The 24059-nt window shown below is 36.4% G+C and overlaps 1 protein-coding gene across 1 annotated transcript in view; it reads right to left on the reverse strand.

The window, feature by feature from the left end:
* Positions 1 to 883: 883 nt before the first annotated feature.
* Positions 884 to 24059, reverse strand: part of IPO11 (importin 11) — a 209617-nt gene continuing 186441 nt past the window's right edge. The window contains exons 29-30 of the mRNA XM_072605543.1: positions 23452 to 23536; positions 884 to 2372 (exon numbers count right to left, since the gene is read on the reverse strand). Of these exons, the coding sequence (XP_072461644.1) occupies positions 2208 to 2372; positions 23452 to 23536 (250 nt within the window). The 3' untranslated portion in view covers positions 884 to 2207. The remainder of the gene's footprint in view (positions 2373 to 23451; positions 23537 to 24059) is intronic.

Below are 24059 nucleotides of genomic sequence, written 5' to 3' on the forward strand. Positions count from 1 at the left end.
CAAGGACTTCAGTGAAAACTGAAAATTAAAATACGTGTTTTTATGTGACAGAAGGCCGTTTTCTGTGGCGACAGGATGGACTAGGAATCACCTTATAACCAAAGAATTTTTAAAATGTGGCTTCTTGGAGATCTGTCAAGAGGTCAGTAGAAGGAAGTCAAGATTAGGAAAACAATGATCTTTCAATATTTTGAGAAAAATTTCCTCAAAAGAAACCTTGTGTTAAATTGAGTGTTATATAAAATAAGAAGCAAGACAATTTTAGGAATTAAAAAACAAACAAAAACCTCTAGCACATAATAGGACTTATTGAGAGTTTCTGATACAATCTCCAATTTTATCTGATACTATATAAAGTCAAAAGCCCCTATATGCAAAATATTTTTTAAATACATTGTGTCCCAAAACTCTTAGTACAATTTTAAATTATTAAGGCTTAAGACTTTTGGGACACCTTGTACTTTGATTTAATTGAAAAGTTATAAATCTAAGAATTGAGGATTAGTTTCAAAGAGCTTATTAGGTCATTTCTGTTAAGATTAGAAGAACGTTTCCAACATAATAAAGTCATGTCAAATTAATAGATTCTATTTGGAACAATCTTAGACTGGGTGATAGAAGCAGAAAAGATGTGGAATGAAGTCCAGGTTAAGAAGCCTTTTGTGATTAAATGAAGCAGCAAACTCCAGGTGTCACTATGATCTGCCAATGCAGTATTACCATTGACAATATGCCACACTACCCTTTTAACTTCCCACCGAGTTGTGAAATGAGGCATCTGTTTGAATTTCCTTGTGAAATTTGTTATGAAATTGGCATTTTGGGGGTGGGGGTGGGGTGGGTGGTAGAGAAAGCAACCAATCAGACTAAATCAGACAAGAGATGAGGTATCTTTGGAACTTTAATGAGACCATATACGTCCTTTGTCTTGCTGAAAACATCAAATACTCGAATACATTTTGGGTTCCACAGCTTACAAAGGGGCGGTGGGTTCCCTACAGTTACATACTGTACCCAACTTTCTATAGAAAGATCAAAATTTTCCTAACCTTAATTTAGAATGTTTCCTAAAAAATGTCTTAAAAGTTTCTTACAACAGGGGAAATAAAACAAAGTAAGGCTTTTAAAATTTTTTTTTCTTTTTTGGTACTACATATTGTTCTCTGAGGAATAGGAAGGCAAATTCTTTGCATCGCTATGTGTATGATCTCTTATACTGTCCTCTGATCCTCGCCAGTATCTTTTAAGGCCCCTGACTCATATCTGTTCCCTTTCCAGTTTAGGAAGGTGAGACAGGTACCCCCCTGGACAACAGCTTTTCTTGAAGATGGTCTATAGCTAGCCCCTCAGTTTTCCCTAGGGCTCACATTAGGGCTACTAGCCCTAAGGATTGATAAAAAGGAATGGGAGTGAACAGTGAACTCAGGTGTCCTACCTGACACTGCAGTATCCCAAGTTCATTGTGCAGGCCTCACAGTACATATTTAAAGACTAAGTGTGTTTCCTGAAAATAAAATGAGAAAAATATCCCTTTACTAATAACAGTCCCTATATCAGATTAGTACAATGAAAATAAAAGCATTTGGCTGATATAACTGGCTTTCTTTTTTTAGATGAAAACATTTCCCTTTCAAGATAATCTTAGGAATATATATCTCTCTCTATATATATATTTTTTACCTAACGACCAAATTTCTTAGTCTCCAATTATTTCCAAAAATGGCTTTGCCATTTTTTTAAAAAATCTGTAGTTTCATTTACTTAAAAAATGGGTAAGGCAGTCACCAACTTGAGCTAATTTTTGCTGCAGGAAAACATTTCAGACATTAACCATCAACCTTCACTTCTTCTTAAGTGTTAAGAGGACATGATTAAATCATAATCGAAACCATTTTCTTCTCTTAACAATAAACTAAGCAGCTATTTTCAATGAACACATTTTCTCTTGCAAACTCCAGGTTTCCCCACCCCACCCCCCAAATACAAAACTACTCTCTTGAGGAAGAGGTTTGTAAACTCTCGTTATGAGGCATTTTCCATTATTTCCCCCCGATTTTGAAACCAAAAAAAAAATGGCTTTGTGGTCTCTGCTTCTTTAATTTCTTTCACAACTGATTTCTTTAGCATGTCATCTCCATCTCAGTAAGCTTAGTATTTGTCTTATTTCGGGAAGAGAGAGTTAGCCACCCCATTTTCCAGCTGGGCGTTCAGAAGCCCTGTAAAAACTCTTGTAGTTGGTTGACAATTTCTGTATCCACCGTCTCCATAAGAGCCTGAAAGCTTTGCTCTCCCAGCGATTCCTGCTGTGCTTTGAGCTTCTCGTAGACAAACTGCTGCAGTGACACTGTGTGTACAGGGTCCTTAAGGGCAAGCTGTGGAAAACACAGAAGAACCAAAAAGTATTAGACAAAATGCAACAAGTACCACTGCATCTGTTCATATTCTCTATAATCCTTCCTGATCACTGGAGGCTCAGGAACGCAGGTTCACTGGGGAAAATTTCCTCAAAGAAAACTTTGTGTTCCACTACCATGCTTACAAGATTTTACTCAAATCAATCTATTGGTTTGGGCCAGCTTCAAGATCAACGATCAACCCCCAATCTATTGACTCTTAAATTATAAGTCTTATAAGGAGGAGTTAATGCAACACTGCTGAAGATCTTTAATACATTTACCAAGCTAATGTGTGTTTTTAAATGTCTGTTTCATTCGTGCAATCATAAACCTCTGGAAATTCTGGGCAATGTGTGTACTTTAGTTTTCCAACGGAAGGACTGGCATTTCAACTTTCTAGTTACGTGAATATTTCATTCCTCTTTAAGAACCGGCAATGTGAAATAACGTGTAGAAAAATTAGGGAGTATTACAAATATCTTTGTGTTGGGAGTATAACCTTCTAGGGAATTCACCGGGTCAAAGAACTTAGAGCAGACAGGGACTGGAGAGTAAATTAAGTACAACTCCCTCATTTTAGAGTTGTGACCAATGTCAACTCATTAAGCAGCAAAGCCTGAATTCATAATTATTGTAAGTCTCAAGCACATAATGTCAATTATCAGTAAGTGAGAGCGATCCGTCAAAACTTTTACTAGATTTATACACAGTTGGTTAGTTTTGCAATATAATTTAGCTCGTTTGATGTCACAAAGACCCATACTCAAGAAACAAGATGTCAAATATTTCCCAAGAAAACAAGCTGCTCTTTATCAGACATTCAGGAAGGGAGGTGAGAAGGCAAGAACAGTATCCCTCTGGGTGGGTTTAAAACATTAAATTTTCATTGGATTGGGATGGAATTGGGAAGAAATTGCTGAATTAAAACTACATTTATTACAACTGTTTTGTGGGCATATAAATTTTATGGAGACAAGCTGAGATTTCTGGAGGTAGTGAGGGAGAGCAGGAAGACAGACAATTTTAAGCCTTTTTACCAAGGTATCTCAAACAGAAAAAGTTATTCTATCAACTCCAGTCAGCTCCCTATGCTCTTCATCACCACCTGGTCAGGTTCATCTGACTTCTACCATTGCTTGTGACTTTCCAGACCAGGTGCTTCTTCACGAGTGCCCAGACTCTATTTGTTCTTGGAGCCATTGAAGACTGTGTTTCAAAGCATTGTTTTCTCAATACCAGAAAAGGTAGTTTAAAGCTGAGTCTCTACTAAGTGCTCACCACACACAAGCCACTGCTAAGCAATGTTTTAAAAAAAATGAGCCTTTGTTCAGAGACAATGACCATTAAAAGCAATTTTCCAAAGGATAGAGTGTACTCTCCTCTCATCCAATCTGAGCACAGATATGCACAGGATGTCTTAAAGGTCTTAATGTAAGTGTCCCAAAAGTCTGAATGCGATTTTAAATGGGAATAATATCACCTCTTTCTTATTTTTGATTCTGGATCAGCAAACAAGAAAATATCACTACCAAAATAAACATTCTTATAATAGAATAAAAGAATGTCTCTAACATTTTTAAACTTTTTACCTTCTTTCACAATTATGCTTTTCATTTTCCCCTTTCACCAAGGGAACTAAAATAAAAACATGATTCTGAAAATCTGGCATATTACATCCAACAGTTTGTCTGTGTCAACTCCTCCTACCTCATGACACATTGTCAAATTAATCACTCACCGAAGTATGCACAGCCAGGTGCAAGAGAGAGAAAGCAGCAAGCAAACATTTGAGCTAAAAATGAGCTTTCAATTTTTCTACATAGTTCTACTTTTTTTCTAAACATTTTTGCTTATTTTTTTTATTCTTACTATGTTTGGTAATAGCCAGACTTATACAACTTACAGTGATGGTTTGGAGGCCTTAAGAAGTCAATATGAGAAAGCCTACAGGTTTTGGCTATAAGCCTATAGGTGAAGGCCATAAGATTCTGGAGCTGATAGGCTTGTCTTGAAATTGGGAGATAGGACATACAGATGGAAAGGACCTGTGGTCACTAGGCAGCTATAGTATATATTTGTTTCAAAGATAGCAGAAGGCTAAGGTGACATGAACCTGTTATCTTTCTGATGCTATAAAAAGTCCACATCAAGCCAAATTCCCACCTTTGAGGATCTGGAATGGACACAGGGCAGGTATTGGCAGTCAAATGAGCTATAAATGGAATAATTAAAATGCATCTTTGCCTCAGTGTCTGACAAATGTATCCTTATAAGGTAGTAAGTAAACCTGTTCTTTTATAACTCTCTAGTTTGTCTCAATAACTGAGGTATCATCTCTATACCTGAGATCAGGATGACTGCCAGCAACTACTCTTGAACTCACTAATGCTATGCAGGACCTAGCAATTACGTTAGCAGGACTTAAGTTTTCTAGCACATTTCATAAATATATCAATATTTTACTTGTCTTAGAGAGTGTTTATCTCAGGACCTCAACCATGAAGGGCAGAGGGAGGTATAAAGAAAGAAATAAAGGGAGGTATTGAAAAAGATATGCAGGGAGGAAAGGAGGGGAAAAAAGGGGGGAAAAAAAGAAGGGGAGTCAGAGACAGAAAGGGAGGTGGTGAAGGGAAGGAAGGAGGTAGGGAGAGCAGGAAAAATGGTCTCTTAAACAAACAAAATAAATATATAGTGTCACAATGCAGTAAAGCTCATGCACTTTTCTCCAAAGAGAAGCCCTTCTAGTTCTTACTGAATTCATCTCTGTTTACTTCATATATAATGCTAACAATTTACAGCCTGATGATGAGGGAGAAAATGGGAAAATAATTAAGAGCAAATGCAAGAATTCAGAGGGATAAACAATAATTTTAAGAGCTCTGTAGTACATGAGTAAATAACCCCACATACTTCAATAACACTGATAATAGCATTTATGTAGAATTTTAAGTTTTGTAAAGTGCTTTACCTATGCTATCTTATTTAATCTTCACAACAACCCTGTGGGGGTAGGTATTATTATTCTTTATTACCGATGAGGAAACTGAGGCTGAAACAGTTTAATCTGGTTCCATAGATAAAGTAAGTTCTGAGGCAGGATTCAAACTGAGGTCTTCCTGACTCTAAGTATGGTACCCTATCCACAATGTCACCTACCTGCCTCACAGTATGATATTGCATATTCATAATGGGAAGCCTTCAGCATCAAAATAGATTTTTTAAAAGGAGAGAAGTGTAATATCTTATAAATGAGTTAACTGAATAAGTCAGGTCCTCAAAAGAGTCAGTCAAAGTTATTTGAAAAATTCATTTATGTGGAATTGCTACTGTCCTTACAAAACCAGATAAATGAAATGTTATTGTAATCACTCTGCTTCTTTTTAGAAGGCAGTATTTGGTCTCTTGAGAAGTCTTTAATGAAGAAGTAGGCTGAAAGTACTTAGACTTGAAGGTAAGATATTCTTAAAAAAACAAAAACAACAACAAAAAAACCCAACCAGTTCCTGTCAAAATCTTACTAAGTTTCCACTGTTAAAAATTATAGCCTTTGGGAAGTATCAGATGCAGGCTAATGAGAGCTGACAACATGTCAGCAATGCTAGTTGAATGACCTTTGGTCTCTGAAGATGTTAAAAGCTCTGGAATAAGTTTGTCAGGATACATTTTTCTTGTTCTTTGAGGTTTTCATTATTTGAACCAGAAACACTCTCCATAATATTTAATTTATTTTTAACTACATTAATTTAACTCAGCAATTTCACCCAGTGGGAGTCCGTCAACCAAACTTCTTACCTGAAATCTCATACCATATTATATTACCTAGTATCTCCATAAAGATGTTTTCCTTAAGGTTTATTTAAAAAGGAACTACTGGGAAGTTATTTCTATTGGAATTGGGGGAAGATAGTTTCAACACTCGCCAAATGGATAAAATGATTTTTAAAATTCTACATAGTAGCACTTTTCAGACAACACTGGGGATGATTCATAAAATCATCCATTAAGAAAACTTATAAACTATTGTCACAGTCTGAGAAATTCATACAGCTTCTATATAATACATCCTTAAACAATAATATATTTTTCAGCTTCTATATAGAAGAACTGTTACCTGACACATTATTTGCTACAATTTCAATATCAAAGTTGGTTCCAGTGACAAAATGAAATGAAATTTTGATTTTGGCAATAGACAGAGTAGAAATAATTATTTTAAATCTAGAATTGCATAGCAGAACATATATAATGGAGTCTAGTTTTAGTATACAAAGCTATTCTCAAAAAAAAAAAAAGAAATCTTAGTCAAATTCATGAAAATTTATCTGAAAAGTTATTGCAGTTCTGATATTTTCATAAGAATCTCTCTTTTTCTATCCTGGAGCAGTATAATGCCTCAGGTCCAGGTGAAGAACTTCAGTCAGTTTAGCAAGTTATTTTAATGCCTTCTTAGAAACCAGAAATAGGAAATACAAAACTTTATCCTGCATGTCAGAAAATTTCATCAAAAATGTATCTATTAAAATCTTAAAGATATGTTCATTTAGAGGAAAAATACCCTAGACAAAGAGAAGAGCACAAGAGTTTGATAACAAATGTTAACTGTACCTGAAACTAAGGGCAAAATCATTTCTACAGGTTATTACTAAAGAGAACACATGAGACAGTCAAATACAAAATCTTTTCCAAATGTTATAAAGAGTGGGGGAATAGAATCAATAAAAGAAATTACCTCAACCAAAACTGAGAGCATACTATCAGTTTTACACCTTCACTTTAGAAAGATCACTTTGGTGGTTGGGTGGAGGACGGACTTGAGAGACACTTATGGGAGACCAACTAGGAGGCTACTGTTACACACCTCCCTGGGGTACTTACCACACTTCACACTTACATATAGCGCATTTTATGCTACTGCCCTGTTGGACTACACATTTCCTAGTAGTCATGTCTTATTGAAATTTTTGAGCACGTTACTTATAACACAGTAGTTGCTTAACATGTTTTGAACAAACACTGAACAATAAGTGAAGAAGCCAAGAAGAATAAAGATTATGCATAGCTCCCAATACAATCTAATGAATATCAATGATAATTATGTTTAAAATTTTTTTGCAACTTTGTATCTTTGAAGTGGGCAGCTAGTTGGCACAGTTCGTAAAGTGCTGAGCCTGGAGTCAGAAGCACTTCTCCTCCTGAGGTCAAATGTGGCTCAAATACTTCCTAGCTGTGTACTCTTGGGCAAGACACTTAACCCTGTTTGCCATGGTTTCCTCATTTGTAAAACGAGCTGGAGAAGGAAATGGCAAGTCATTCCAGTATCTATGCCAAGAAAACCCCAAGTGGGGTCACAAAAAAGTAGACACAAGTGAAAATTACTAAATGAACAAATCTTTTATGTGTTTTCTTATAATTACCAATAAAAATTTCTTTAAAAACTTAAAAAATATTTCATGTTTGCTTCAAGTATAGAAGGAAGACACTCTAAAACTGTAGCCCAGGGGTGGGGAACCAGGGGTCTCAAGGCTGAGTCCATGTTTTTGACTGAGTCCATGTTTTTTACAGAACAAATACTTTTACTAAAGTGATTTGTTCTTTGAAGTTTGGATTCAATCAAACGACCCTGCTTAAGGATCTATAGGGCCACATGTAGCCTGAAGGCCGCAGGTTCCTCATCCCTATTCTGCCTTGCATGTGACAAAAAAGAAACCCAAAGAGAAGAAATGGTAGCTGCTGGAAGGGGAGGTAGCAGGCCAACTTTGGGGGGAAGAGAGAAGAAAAGAGATGAAGAAATGAAAGGTAAATCAAGGAAGGATGAAGGTAATTACCTGGAGATTTACACTGATAGGAAGCCCCGTGGCTCTGTGCCCAGAGAGGGGAGTATTATTTGATTTACAAAAGGAATCATCATTAGAAGTTCCTTTAACCAACTTTCCAATATGTTTAATTTTACCTAATTTATAAACATATTCATTAATGTTCAAATTTTCCACAACACATCCATTACAAAAACTGAAGTACAACTGCACATCTTAAATATTTAATAATCAGATGTTTACATTTGAAGGGAAAAGATTTAAACAGGAAATGAAGATAAAAAGAAACATTATGTTCTGATTGGTGATTATTTATGGGACAGTGGTAAGAACTAGTATCCCAACTGAAAATGTGTAGGGGAAGAGTAGAAGAGAAATGGATCTAATGAAAATGTTATTTAAAAATCTTAAACTAACTTCATAAATTAGATAAAATGATCTATTTTAGGGAATACATATACTTGCAATTCTTTTGAGACTTCACCCACAACATTACTTAAAAAATGTAATTATGTTCACTGTTGAGTTTAACTTTGAGTACTCTCCTCAGTGTACATCAATGCAATATTATTTATCATTCCTAAATCACCTTCCCTCCAGCTCCTACACAACCAACACAAACGTCAGCAAACACGTTTTCACCAATACCAATTCTGCTGCTTCCTGACAAAAAACGCAGCAAATCTAAAGATGAAAAAGAGATCAGAACTCACCTAGTCCACCCGACATCCCCACTGCATCCTCACACTCTTCAGGTGGAAATGGACACCCAAAGAGGTTCAGTGACAGGATTCCACATGACTCCAATGTCAGTCTAAGCACAAAAAATTAATATCTTGGGGGATGGGGGGGTAAGGGAGGAGGAGGGAAAGAAGGAGGAGAAAAGGAAGCATACAGAACGGCTATAATGGAATTTCTTTTTTGCAATCTAAATTTCGTCTTTGGTAGTATTATCAAAGTTCCCAGTATATCCATTTATTTCTGTATGTAACCCTACTGAAGGGGCTGAGCGATCTGAACATTACAAGTATGACATTTCCGAAACAAAGCACCTGCTCCCTTCAATCCTTCTCCACTATGCCAATCATCTCTGTGATTCAAGGAACTGAGGTGACAGAGCAAATCTTATAATCTCAACTCTCCTGGTAAAACTGCTCTGAAGGTCAAGCTATTAGGTAAAGGACTGAAAAGTGCAAGTGCTAATAAGTAGGAAATGACGAAGGTAAGAAAGAGAATGGAGCCAATGCCATTGATCTCGTTCAAAAAAGTCACATCTTTTTCAAATATCAACTATCAAGAATTAATAAAAATGCCTAGAATGAAAGAAATAAATGAAGCAGTCGACTATATGCTTGACTATACGCTGCTAAAATGGTATTATTCTAGAACCTAATTTTATATGAGCCAAATTTGCTAACATTTCAGATGATGTTACAGAGGGCATGGACTGTCTTTTGCCTCTTTTTGTATCCCTAGTGCTTACCACAGATGGCCCTGGTGCTTCACAAATGCTGACTGACTGATTCCATTAACACTTAAGCTAAATTTGCTAGAATGTTTTAATTTTATTGGATATTTTTTTTCTTCTTTTAGACAATGGAACCAAGCGACTAAGTAGGTGCAGGGAGATCTTTAGAGGGCTGAGAAAATCAAGGAGAAAGTTGGTAGCTATAAATAGCAGGCAGGGTTCCTACTTGGAGGAGCATTAAGTAAGACAAAGTGTACCACCCTAACCCACCAGAAAAGGGATTCTGGCTTTGCAGTCCAGAGAGTTTGACATTTCATGGTAAATTACACATGCTTTTATTCACATTCTACGTGGCAACTTTCCTTAAAATCAATAACAATGTAATAAATTGTACTTATATTAAGTAAAGGGTTGCAAGTTGATAGAAAATGCACAAGTCATTGGATGAATATATTGCTTTGTTTGGTTATCTATACCTGAAGAAAAAAGAACTCATTGAACTATGTCACCTTATTCTCTAGCAAGGCACCAATGCTGACCCGATGTGTGTACAACGAACTAATTTAACGATTAAATTTAAAGGTGGCTTATAACTTAAAACAAGCTGCAAAAAAACAAAACAAAACAAAACAATTTGATACCTGGCTCACAATTTTTTCTCTTCTCCCTGACTCCTGCCCTCATTGATTCTCAAAAACTATTCAGTTCCTCAACCTACTCAATTCCCATGACCTTCACTTATTCCTTCACTTATCTTGGCTACATAAGAGATGGTCGTACTCTTGATCTTGTCCCCACTTACTGATGTACCTACCACCTCTAAGTTCAAAATTATCCAACCCTAATCTATTGGCTTTCACCTCCCCCTCTGCCTTCCTTTACAAAACCCTAATTATTAAAAGAAAAATCTGCCAGAAAAGTCATCTCAATGAGAAAAATAAGTAGTGGAATTTCAGTTTTGCAAGCATAATATTACATTAAGAGAAACACAAGATTATGTGAACATAGAATACGAGGAAGGAGAAGAGAGGGAAAAAGAGAATATGCTTTTATATAGCACCTACTACTATGTGCCAGGCACTGTGCTAGGAGCTTTTTACAATACTACCTCTCTCTCTGTCTCTCTGAGCTCAGTTTACGGAGAACAACACATAAACAACTATGTAAAAACAACACAACAATCCTGCAGTTGAAGAAGCCGAGGCAAATAAAGGTTAAATGACTTCACTTGGATCACATGCCTAGTTAAGTGTCCGGGCTCAAATTCGAACTCAGGTCTTCCCATAGACAGGAGTTCTACATACTCCTCCACTATTCTTCTAGCTGCCTTGGATGGAAGGGAAGAATACAAAACAAATGTGAAAGAGAAGAAAGAATACAAATGTTGATAAGCTAAAATCCTATGACAATAGTCAACGAACGTTAAATGTCTGCTGCGTGCTGGACCGAGGCAGCTGGTGGCTCAGTGGGTACAACGCTGGGCCCGGAGTCAAGAAGACCCAAGTTCAAATCTAGCCTCGGACACTTTTTAGCTGTGTGACCCTGGGCAAGGCATCTGACCTATGAACCACTGGATAAGGAAATGGCAAGCTATTCCAGCACCTTTGCTAAGAAAACCTCATGGATACCTGGTCCACAGGGTCACAAGGAGTCAAATATGACTGATCAACTGAACAATACAAGGAGCGTGCCAGATGTTGTGTTAAGTGAGCACTGAGGATACAAAGAAAAGCAAAAACAGTCTCTCTCTCTCTCTGTGTCTGTCTCTGTGTGTCTGTCTCTCTCCGTGTGTCTCTGCCTCTGTGTCTCTCTGTATCTCTGTCTCTCTATGTCTCTGCCTCTGTGTTTGTCTGTCTCTGTGTCTGTGTCTGTCTCTCTATGTCTCTGCCTCTGTGTCTCTCTGTATCTCTGTCTCTGTGTCTGTCTCTGTCTCTCTATGTCTCTGCCTCTGTGTCTCTCTGTATCTCTGTCTCTGTGTCTGTCTCTGTCTCTCTATGTCTCTCTCTGTGTCTCTGCCTCTGTGTCTCTCTGTGTCTGTCTCTGTGTCTGTCTCTGTCTCTCTATGTCTCTGCCTCTGTGTTTGTCTGTCTCTGTCTGTCTCTGCCTCTGTCTCTGTGTCTGTCTCTGTCTCTCTATGTCTCTGCCTCTGTGTTTGTCTGTCTCTGTCTGTCTCTGCCTCTGTCTCTGTGTCTGTCTCTGTCTCTCTATGTCTCTGCCTCTGTGTTTGTCTGTCTCTGTCTGTCTCTGCCTCTGTGTCTCTGTCTCTCTCTGTGTCTGTCTCTGTCTCTCTATGTCTCTGCCTCTGTGTCTCTCTGTGTCTCTGTCTCTCTCTGTGTCTGTCTCTGTCTCTCTATGTCTCTGCCTCTGTGTCTGTCTGTCTCTGTGTCTCTGTCTCTCTCTGTGTCTGTCTCTCTCAGAGCTCAGTTTGCAGAGAACAACATATAAACAATTAGGTAAAAATAAGTTATATTCAGGACAAATCAGAGATAATCAACAGAGGGAAGGCACTGGTACTAAGCAGGATCAGGAAAGGCTTCTTGTAGAAGCCTTGTGGGGTTTTAGCTGGGACTTGAAGGAAGCCAGGAGAACAAGATGAAGAGAAAGCATTTCAGGCTTAGAGGACAACTGGTGAGAAAGAGTGCTCTATGTGAGGAACACCAAGAATCAATGGGTTGCAGAGTACAAGGGGATGGTAAAAGGTAAGAAAACTGGGAAGGTTATGAATATCAAACAGAGAATCTTGTATTTGTTTCTTGAGGTGAAAGGACAACATTGGAGTTTACTGAGTGAAGGGGAGGGGGTTAACATAAGCAGACCTCCAGCTGACTGAGGTCATCAAGTAAAACAGCACCCAGAGAGAAAGACCACTTCTTACTTTTTACTAAGGTACAATTGAGAAAATGTAGAAGTGTGTACACACACACACACACACACACACACACACACACACACACACACACCTGGGTATATGCATAGTCCCCAACAGATGAATACAGAATGCCTCTGTAGATAACAAAGAACCACTCATAATATCTAGACAGAAAAACTGAATACAGACATCAAAGTTTACTGTTAGGAGGGTGAAAAACACTTCATTCGAGAGCAAAAATGCTCATATAAGATGTACAAAATTCAGCTACAATTCAATGAAACATTTATTAAGTATAAAATAAGTATGAGGTGCTGTGCTAGGTACAGGAAAAAAAAGTCTACCATTAACATCCCTGACATATAGGACCTTACATTTTATTGGAGAGAGTAGGATGCAGATATATAACATATCCTCAGATAACTAATTTCAGGAGTAATTTCAATAACTTCTCTCAGGTCAGGCTCATAAAAGACTGAAACTTGAAGAATGGTATTAAGTCTAAGATATCAAATTGATAAAATATTGTACAGAAGACACAAGGGACAAAGGCACAAAGGGACAAATCAAAACAAAATATCAAGAAAAAAATTATTAGGCCAGTTTGGCGGGAACTTTGAGTGCATGAAAAGGAACGCTATGAAACAATGTTAGAAAGGCAGGCAAGAACTAGAATGGGGAGGAATTTCACACCTGTCATATACTAAATATGAAAAGGTGAATTAAATTGCTCTGAAACATGAATTAAATGAGTATGTGAAGCAGGAGTTTGGGATTTTTGTAAAAGTTTCATTTACTATGCATTCTTGTAAGTATAATGTTATCCTCCAGGAGCAAATAGGAATATAATAAATAAGTATTCAACTTACAAACCAAAGAATATGTGAAACACTTAAGGGCCTCGAAAACAAATGTTTTCTATATGTAATTCAACAAATTGATAGTTCTGTCTAGTAATCAAGAAAACATGATTACCTCAAAAATAACTTTTCCTATGTTACTTGTTTATTATTGTATTACTAAATGGACCAAAAGAGAAAGGGATTTCAACAAATGAACTCCACTTATAAAGAGAAAGTTATAATGTGGAGAGAGCAGTGTCAGAAAAATCAGAAAAGAGAAAGTATTTGCGAAAAGAATATAAACACTCACAACTGCAGCTACTAGGTCAAGAAAAGTAACTGAGAAAAGGCCACTGTATCTGGTAACTAAGAAATCTTTGCTAATTTGAGAGAGGGTAGTTTCAGTAGAATAGTGAGATCTCAGATGAGACTGCAGAAGAGACTTGAAATAAGAAGAGGCACCTAGTTTATTCAGCTTTCTGGAGTTTAGATAATAAGTAGAGAGATACAGCATAATACCTAACAAGCAAGGTCAAAGAAAATGAGGAATTTTTAAGGATGGGTAGACTTGGCTGAGTTTTTAGGAAGCAAATAAAAAGCCAACAGAGAATAAAGATAAGGTTCTGACATCCCAAGATATATAATAATGATGGATTTTATAATAAAATATAAAAGTCCAAAAGTCATTTCTCGAAAGATAACTGGTCAAAGAATATAAGCAAATTGTTCTCAAAAGAAATGAAAACTATTAAGAATGTTCCAAAGCAATAAGGTTTAACCTTAAATAGAAAATTTATAAACATTAAAAAAAAATTCAAGAAGCCTATTTTGAAAGGGTTGTAGAAAAACAGACTACAATAATGCACTGTGGATGACTCTGAGAATTAAAAGTCTAATCAGCCTGTAAAACATTTTACAATTTTATGCTAAGAAAATGTTCATGCTGTTGGATACAAAGATTCCACTGCCAAGCTTAAAATGCCAAAGAGTTAGTTCCACAATAAAAAAGAAAAAGTGCAAGATCTATAAAAATACTTATAGTAGCACTTTTTGTAGTTACACAGAATTGTAAACTTCATAAGATGCCCAGTGATTGGGAAATGAAAAAGCAAGCGGTGGTTCATGGACGGAATGAAATATTATTATGCAGTAAAAAACTAGTGAGTGGGATAGACTTAGTGAAGACTCCTCAGATTGTAATTTTTCTCCCAGGGGTGAGGTAAGGCCTAAAGGCTCAAGGTTACAATATTTTTAGAATAGAATAGTTCCATATAAGGATATAAAACTGTGTAGTGTATTAGGGTCTCAATGATTGGACAAAACTTACATAATTCCTCGATGTCTTCATTTCAAAAGGGATTGGTTAGATTTCGTGTCTAGAATGTAAGACCATATTCTCAGCTAATGAGGATAATGGTCAGTGGGGGGAGGAGGGACTTGCGTTAGGGTCTATATAAATCACTGTCCTGTTCTTTGTCTTCGGCTTTCCTACTCCTACAGGTAAGCCCCGCTTCTCGAGAATCGAATAAATCACTTTTCTGTCATCACTTTGAGAGGCCTCTGAGTAATTGATTTATGTAGGGACCTGAGCCATCCCACACACTAGGAATCTGATAAATACAGAAAAGCATGGAAAGACTAGATACAAACTAAAGTAAGCAGAGTAAGGAAAACAACATAAACGATGTCTAAAACTATGCAGCTAGAAAGACCAAACACCATAAAACAGTAGAAGATGAATACTGAGAAATTATAGAGAGTAAACTTGGCCTCAAACAAGAGATATTGAGAAGACACTTCTGCCAAGCCCCTTTGCAGATGTGGGGTCCCATGGGTATGGAACACTGTATCGGAACTGGATCTTCTGTGATGTATTGATCAGTTTTGCCAGTTTTTTTCTGTTCTCCTTTTTCTTGTTTTTCTTTAAAAAAAAGTATGGCTTACAAAAAGAGAGGGAGGAATACAAGGAAGAAAAAGCAATAAAAAGCTATTACATGAAAAAAAAACAACACTAACTAGGCAGGAACATAGGAGGGCAAGAAAATCCTTGGGGTTTGCCTAGACACCCCAAGAGAACACTCCTACTGCTATGTCCTGGGACCACTAGGAGTGCTCCCCCAGGTTATGTTGACAGCCCATACGACTGCATGCTCCATAAAAGGTGTTACTAAAATAAGTAAATCAACAACTAAAAACTAACAAATAGATGAGGGAATGGGATTTAACCAAATAATTCTACTTATGAAAAGATAAGCAAATGTTCATCATCAGGTACTTTTAATTACAAAGGAAAAGCTGAATCTTTGATTTGATATTTTTAAAGTTTGTTATAATTTGTAATAGCAAATTGCAAAGAAGAAAGGAACTCTTCCATCTGGGGCATAGTGTAGTAACTCAAATGTTAATTAAGTACTTTAAAACTCTAAAGTCCACTATGAATGCAAATGACAAGAAAAGCGTTTGTTACTTTTATTTTTTAATGACCTAGCAAAAATATCACCCCCTCCCCCCAAAAAAGTTTTCTTATGAAACTGGGCCACCTGGCCATTAAAACACAGTATGAATTCCATAAAGGAGAAGGTATAAGAATTAAGTAAAACAGGAACCCACAAAACAAACTTTTCACACTCCAAACAATAAACATACAATACCTTGGCTGAAAACTTTTCTTTTTAAGTAGAGTTTTTATATCTAATTCCATATTCTTGGTTTCTACTGGAAATGAAGGACAAAAGTGGGGGAACGCACACTGTAGTGATGCAGTCCAAGACTGGTTTCCTTTTGTATTCAGCTCTCCTTTCCATCCTATCCTTCAGAGACTAAGCAAGAAAGAAATTACTTCTAGAAGAACTCAGTCTATATGCTCTTAACCTTGCCTTGATTATACAGTACTCCCAAAGAATTTTGTTCCACTATAAAACTCACCCTCCAAAGGGAAGGTATATAATGTTCCCAGGTTGAATCCACACTGGTTAATCACTAGATGAGGTTTTTCTCCATACCCTCAAAAATCCTTATTCTGTATTCACTTAGTTATGCAAATTGTTGTCTTCCCAGAAAGAATGTAAATTATTCCCTGAGCACAGGGACTATTTTAATTTTCAGAAATTATAAAGAAAAAGCTTTGGTTTGGTATCTCTCATGCCTAATTTAGGGCATGACACACAATAGGCACTTAATAAATACTTGTTGCTTGACTATTTTCATCCAGCTCAATGATTTCATGGGAATAGGGTTCTTCAAGTGAGGAAATCAATCAATGCAGATCAACAACAGTACATCAAATTATAATCTTAAGCTACCCCCTGGGACTTGAAAGGTTAAGTAACTTGGCCCAAAGTCAAAACAGGACTGGAACCCGTATTTTCCCAACTCTAAGGTCAAATCACTACCTATTATTATATTACACTGCAGCTCCATTACTATTATCATCATTCTCTCCATAGCCACTCAGTTATTCAGACTCAAGTTTCTTGATCAAGTTTCCAGTTAAGTGACTTGACTTGCATTATCATCTTCTGACTAAAAATACAAAGTTCTTGCTATGATACTGCATCCCTTCAGTTACCCAACTACGCTAATGGATCCAGTTCATTCTCTTTTTCTAATTCATATCTTAATATTTTTAAGTTATTCAAAAACATAATAAAAATTATGATGACCACTTCCACTAAATTTCAATTTTCATGAGAATAATCTTAAAAAGGTCACAAAGATGCAAGTAAAATTTAATAAGTAATTTTACTAACAGCATAAGTGGGGGAATCAGAAAGCAAAATTTCACGAAGTGATAACTATTAAGAAATCTGTATTTGAACTCTTTAATTGAAGGTCTTTTCTCTCTTAGTGATTTAACACTGTGTTCTGGTTATTATGCCATATATAATCATCAATAAACCTATACTAGTTTATGCTCAACACAGACATTCATTTCCAATTACTTTGCAGGTAATGAGTAATAGGTCATATTGTCAAAACACAGACAATTAGAAAATAGAAGAGTAAAAGGCTAGATGCTGTAATTTCAATGAAATTATTCTCAATGCTTTTCTTGAGTGCTGAGTTAATATAAAACATGGCTTATAAAATAGATGGAGAAATAGAATTTCAAAAGATGAAACTAGTAGCAGCTGAATAATTAGTGATAATCAGGAAAAACTGATCTGCATGCTGTTATTTTTAATTTGCCTCCTGGTAGATGGGAGGAAAATACAAGGCCAGGATGGATGTGGGGTCCTAAGGCCCTTGAATATGTCTTTGTATACTCACAAGTTAAAGAGATAACAAAATCAAAATATTTTTATTTAGCTGAAAGAATGTACCACGTACTCCACTTCCAAATCTTGACACATCCCAACCTAATAAGCTTTGTTCTGGGTAGCAGTGATCAGCAACGAATCCAATTTGATTACAAGTAGGTCTAAATTAGTACGTCCAAGCTCATGCTGAATATTTCTGATGAGCTAAAACCTATTGTCATATTTTACAGTTATAATTTCAAATAGTGTGAACTTGAATACTTGATCACTTTTCAGGGGATTCATTATTTGTGCTAATTATCCCCTTCACTACAGTCTGCCCTAGGCGCTCTTCCATTTAATCAATCAATAAATAAATATTTTGCCTATATACAAATGGTGAATAAGAAGAAAAAGTAGTTTAAAAGGAGAAATTAATTCTCCTCACTCTTCCTTAAAATAAAGGCACAAAGGATCATACATTACAGATTCAGAGTTGGAAAGGGCCTCAGAAGAGGAAACAGACTGATCTACCTTGAAGAGAGAGAAAAGCGACTGAGAGCAGATACAGCTATAGCTGGTACCCAGAGGGGATTCATCTAGAGTGGCCTCCCCCTTTTCACACCTCTTCACACACCCATCTCTCTGGACAGCACAAGAGGAAAGAATAATGGATTTTAGCTATTCCAGGACACCAAAGGGAGAACTAGCACCTCCTAGGGTGAAGGCTTGCTGAACCCTCTTCAATGCTGCTCATCCACCTTCAGTGTCCATGCCTCACCCAACTCTCACCTGGGGCTCCAATGCTGCAGTATGTACAGCGGCCACATCCCGATAAGCCATTTCAGCAAACTGGCTAAACCAGGCTGGGAGTAACTGAGGGGTCTCAAACTTTTCAGTGAATTAGGAAAGTGTCTAACCAAGCATGTGAAGACTTCCTCTGACAGAATGGGCAGTTGAAAACAATTTGTTCCAACAGCCATGAAAGCAGCAGAAGCAGGTGATGTAGAGCGCTTAGAGCTTCGTTAGACACTGAAGTTGCCACGGTCATCCAGTATATCCCAGGTCATAGTCAGTGGTCCTGACTTTTGCTTTGTCACTGGACTTTGATAATTCTGTAAGAGGGAATGAGGCCAACGACTTCGAATAAATCTGTCTCACATTCAATTTATGCGAAAATCAAGACATCACCTATATCATTTCACCATTTTTACCTAGCTCAACATCCTATAGCAACAGGCCAGTGATGAAGCAGCAGGTACACATACCCTGGGAGCTGAATTCGAAATCCCACACATGTGGGTCAGGCCATAAGGTCAAAGGCCCCTGGGACCACACTGCTTTCCTCTTAGTGTAAGGTAGGGACTAGAAAAGGCACCCTAAAAACTGTTTCATCTAACCCTGGTCTGTTTACTGCAGCAGGCAGGGATCATGCCTGTGGTTGAAACATAAAAAAGTGTACAAAAGCTTTTGCAAAGATGATTCCACTCATTGTTAAAACATGGAAGGTGGCATACTTAGAGACAACATAAAATCCAGTAGACCTGAAAGACTAACAGTTCCTGTTGAGAGAGAACTCAGCAGATATCACATCAGGTATCACAGGTCAAAGTGAAGTCCTTTCTCAAGCTAAACTGCCAAGCATTCAAACTCTACTGCAAACAGTGAAACTCTGACGGACAGGTCTCATGGTTAAAATGCCAAATGTAGGTTTGCCTAAAAGACTATTTTGCACAAAATTCAAACAAGGCAAGCGCTCGCATGGAAGTCAGAAGAAGTGACACAAGGACACTCATTCTCTCAGAATAATTTTGGAATCAATTACGTGGAATGGGAGACACTGGCAAAAGATCAGCTAGCATTGTGTGCCTGCATCAAAGAAGGCACTGTGCTCTCTAAGTACAGGAGGACTGCAGAGCTTTTCAAGCTCAATATTAGTCTGATCAGCCACAGTGAGACACACTCTATCTTGACTCCAACATAGTGATATCATTTTAGTATTCTTCAAGAAGGACAACAACCAAGCAACATACACATTTCCCTTGATGGCTACTTTAAGGCAGTGCTTCTTCAAATAAAAGAATTACTGAGCCTTGTGAAGGTTATCCACAGAATGGTCTTTTGTAGCATAAATGGTTATAGTATGATAACATTTCTATTTTTTTAATTATGACATGAAATAAAATTTACATGTGACATTTAATAAAAAAGCAGATATCACCTCTATCAAAAGCAACAGTAGTCTTCCTATTAAATTTTTTTCCTGGTGGCAGATGTGATCATGTAGAAGAGATGGTATACAAAGGTCCATAGATGAAAAAAATGTCTGAATCAATACTTTAAGAAATACTGCCATCAACTAATATCCTTCATTCTCTCATACCACCCCTGTCTTGGATCAATCAAATCAACAACCATCAAGCATTAAAAAAAAAAACCCAAAACACAATTATCTCACTTGATCCTCACAACAATCTTGCAAGGAAGGTGCTATTATCTTCATTTTACAGATGAGGAAACTGAATGCAAATAGAGGTTCTGTGTGATTTGACCAGGACCCAGTAAGTGGCTTCTTCTGAGAACTCAGCACGTATCTGAACCATCACTTCCGTCGTCAATTGAAGCTTTTTTGTTTTTCTTTTTCTTTAAACTGGACTTGTGACTTCATCTTGGAGAGTTTCTGATGACAAACTGCCTTCTAGTGTGGGAGATTAGCCACCGTTCTTCAACTTGTAGTCTTAAGAGGTTTTCCTGGGTCAGTGGGATCACGCAGCCAAGCATGTATCAGAAGATGACATTCTTCCTGATGCTGAGGCTTGGCCATGTTACTGCCAACAACTACGTAAGTAGCATGAAGAAAGCAATGCACAATAATTCTTACCTAGCATGTTGGAGCAGATTATTTTGGTATTCTATTTTTTTCTTAGTCATTCCACAAATGCTATTTTAAATTGCTGATCTCTATGGTAAGTGCTAAAGTTAAGTATATTAAGTAAAGATAAAAAAAGGTAGCTCCTGGCCTTCACAGTGTACATTCTAATGGCAGAGATATTTTAAAGTGACAGGTAAGAAATCTGTAGGTTTCTAGATCTTTTTGATGGCAACTTTTAAAATGCTGCTTTACTTTTACAGTTTAAAATTCTATGTATTCTTAGATGGCCAGACAAACCTATAGTCAAAAGTAAGTATACGATACTTTTTCTAAATGACTGAGTCCATTTCCCACAATTGTGGATTTTCACACAGTGCTCCCTTAAATGGAACAGATGGTCAAGAGGTAATTATATGGCCAAGGGCACTTCTGTAGAATTCAAATTTTTTCCACATTACAATAGTTATTTTTTGGCATACTTTGGGACTGCCAAGAAATTTCATTTTTTAAATGAAAAAATTTTAATACTTTTTATTTCAAACAATTCATTCCCATCTGCCAGTAAATATTAATTTATATTTTATTTTTCATTTGAAATGACAGCATAAGGCACTGTTAAATTATCTTCAAAAAACTTTCTATTATTAAACATGTCACAATGTAAGAGTGACAATGCAGATTAAAAATAAACCAAATTGGTGCCCAATTATAAAGCTCACATTGAAGAACCATACACAATTTATATAAGAAACCTTGGAGAAATGAACAATGAAACTAATTTTGGGTGTTTAAAGCTATAAAAATTATAAACAGTATATCTCTAACTAAATTCACTCAAATAATTTGCTGTTGTTACCTTCAGTATGTTACACAGCCTTTAGGTTCTGGATACATGATTTACTGGCATTAACAAGAATCTATATCAAAGCACTAACAAGAAGAAGTGACTTAAAAAAATTAGTACATAAAAAAATAGAATTTCTCTATAGATGTTTATTAGCTAAAGTTGTAACGATAATAATAACTTTAGTGTGTAAGTCATAAATCATGCGGAGAAAAATAGATGAAATCTATAATCCAATTAATATTTTTCAAAATGTATTATCCTATTGCTTTACATGGAAATATTTTGATAAAGGCAAAATTTAAGAAAAGGTTAGAACTCAAGTACATACAAACTGCACTAGATGGTGCCTATTTATTGGTGTAGATAATAATGTAAGTAATATGAAGAGCAGATTTAAATATCATAGTTGTGTAAAAGTTGATCTATAATTCTAATGAAGTCTACTCAGAGTATGTACCTTGGTTAAAAAAAACTGAAAACTACCTAAGGAGGGTGCTGATTGTATAATGAACAGAATACCAAGCATTCACTTACAGGCTTCAATTCCTGTCTGGGTAAATGTTATGCATCTTCACGTCTTTCTAGAACACTGCTGGCATGCTTAGTGCTCCATAAAGAAAGGAGAAGAGCTAAGTGCCCCAAAGAGCAAAGTGCTCATTCTAAGTGAACAAGGCGATATAGTTAGGGCAAACTTATTATTTCTGGTTCATATGATGGTCTCATTTTAAGGCAGGGCAGGTATTGTTACTGTCAATGCGTACATATTTCCACAGGTATATTAACAATTGAATATTTCATAAGAGTACAGTGTTTTGAGGAGAAATAAGAAAAAGGATACGTATGAAGAATAAAATCCCAAACAAAAAGGTAGTAGGGCAGAATAAATTAAAATACATCCCAGGATATAAGAAGGTGGGGAAAGCATAACAATACAGGCTGCAGGTTGGAGAAGGAGCCTTTCAGACTGCATGTGAATAAATTCAAATGAACTAAGACCATGATTTGAATAGCATAACCAGTAAGATCGTATAAGTCCAAACTAAACGCACATGTTTTGTACCCATGATACATACATCTGTATTTCAAAGTAAGTACTTGACAACTCCAGACTACAAATGACCTGTTAAGACAAACTTAGTCCTTCTTGTACTTTTCCTTTGTTTCCTTTTCATTGTAAACTCAACAATCTTCAACAATCACAAACATTTCAAAACATAAATGGAAGAGGCCAGAATGCACAATTCTGAATTTTTGCTGCACATTTTTTTTTATAGAGAAACACGGATATGTTTAACAAGGCAATAACAAATTTCTGTGTCCCTTCTGCATTTCCTGACCTCTATTTTGAAAATGAATTACTGATACTCTTTTTTCATCTTTCACTACCTACTAACCCACCAAATGCTCAGTGGAAGCTTGTCTTTATAACAGATATGTATGGTCAAATAAAAGAAGTTAACACACTGGCCATATATGAAAAGGCGTATCTGCTTCTGTCAAAGGGATGGAAGGCATGTTTCATCACTGAATTTTACAAGGCATAACCAGTCACTGCTTTTTTTTTTTCTCATCAAATTTCATAATGACACAAAACAAGTTATTAATAGGTATGCCTATTTCAGGACATTTAAAGAATATTTATGATGCACTTCAGAAAAATGACTTAGGAGGGAAATGTGAGGAGAGGGAAAACCAAGAAATTCAATAAATTTATGAACACAATTCATAAATATTCAGTATAAAAAGGTCAAATTGGAAACTCAGAATTGGAAGCAACTTCAGAGTTCATTTAGTCTAAGTCACACTCGATAAGCAAATGTTCATTTGGCTTTTGCTTAAAGACCTATTGTGAGGGAAAATCCACTTTCCTGAAGCAGTCCATCCTATTTTTGGATAGCTCTAGCTTTGAATTCTCAAGATCCTACTGTATTAAAAAGTCAACATAATTACAATAACATTTGTAGAAAAAGACGTCTCACTTTTAACAACAGCAGCATGTTAGTCCTGTGGATAAAAACCAAACTGTCACCCACTCCCCAAAAAAGAGAAACTGTATTAGAATATTTATTAATGCATAGTATTTGAAAAGGACTTGTCATAACTCACCATTTTCTTTCTCTTGTCCTGTTCTGTAGGTGGCTCCTCATCCTCTGTTACTTTGGGCTCTTCAAAATGAGACATCAACATGCAGCTAAAAATGTCATAATCAAAATTAGACACAAAGGCAATAAATCAAATTTAAGAGCTTTTAAATAGCTAATTCAAAAGTGTAAATATACAAAACTGATACAAAGTCTGGGTACTAAATGTAAATTAGGAAGTGGCTATTGCTATTACATTAAGACTTTTCATTTCACAATAACAATAATCATAGTAAATCCTGTACTATTCTGAGTACTGATTTAGTAAGAGTCACAACACTTCCTTTATGGGAATAAGAAGACTACCTCAGCCCCCTGCTGCCCTAGGAAACCTCCATGAACTCTCCCTGTAAAAGCCAGAGAAAACATCACTGCACAAAAATCACAAAAGCCTGATGGAACTAAACAGATAAATTAGGAAATAGTTTTTCACACTAGATACAGATTTTTCATTTCACCATTACAATAATAATAAATTAAATTCTATACCATTTTGACTGTAATTGATTTAGTAAGAATTTCAAAATTTCCTATGGAGAACAAAAAATTTCACCAATTCCAAAAAAACCTCCT

The sequence above is a fragment of the Notamacropus eugenii genome, chromosome 4 (assembly GCF_028372415.1).
Source record: "Notamacropus eugenii isolate mMacEug1 chromosome 4, mMacEug1.pri_v2, whole genome shotgun sequence".
In the NCBI taxonomy this organism is placed as follows: domain Eukaryota; kingdom Metazoa; phylum Chordata; class Mammalia; order Diprotodontia; family Macropodidae; genus Notamacropus; species Notamacropus eugenii.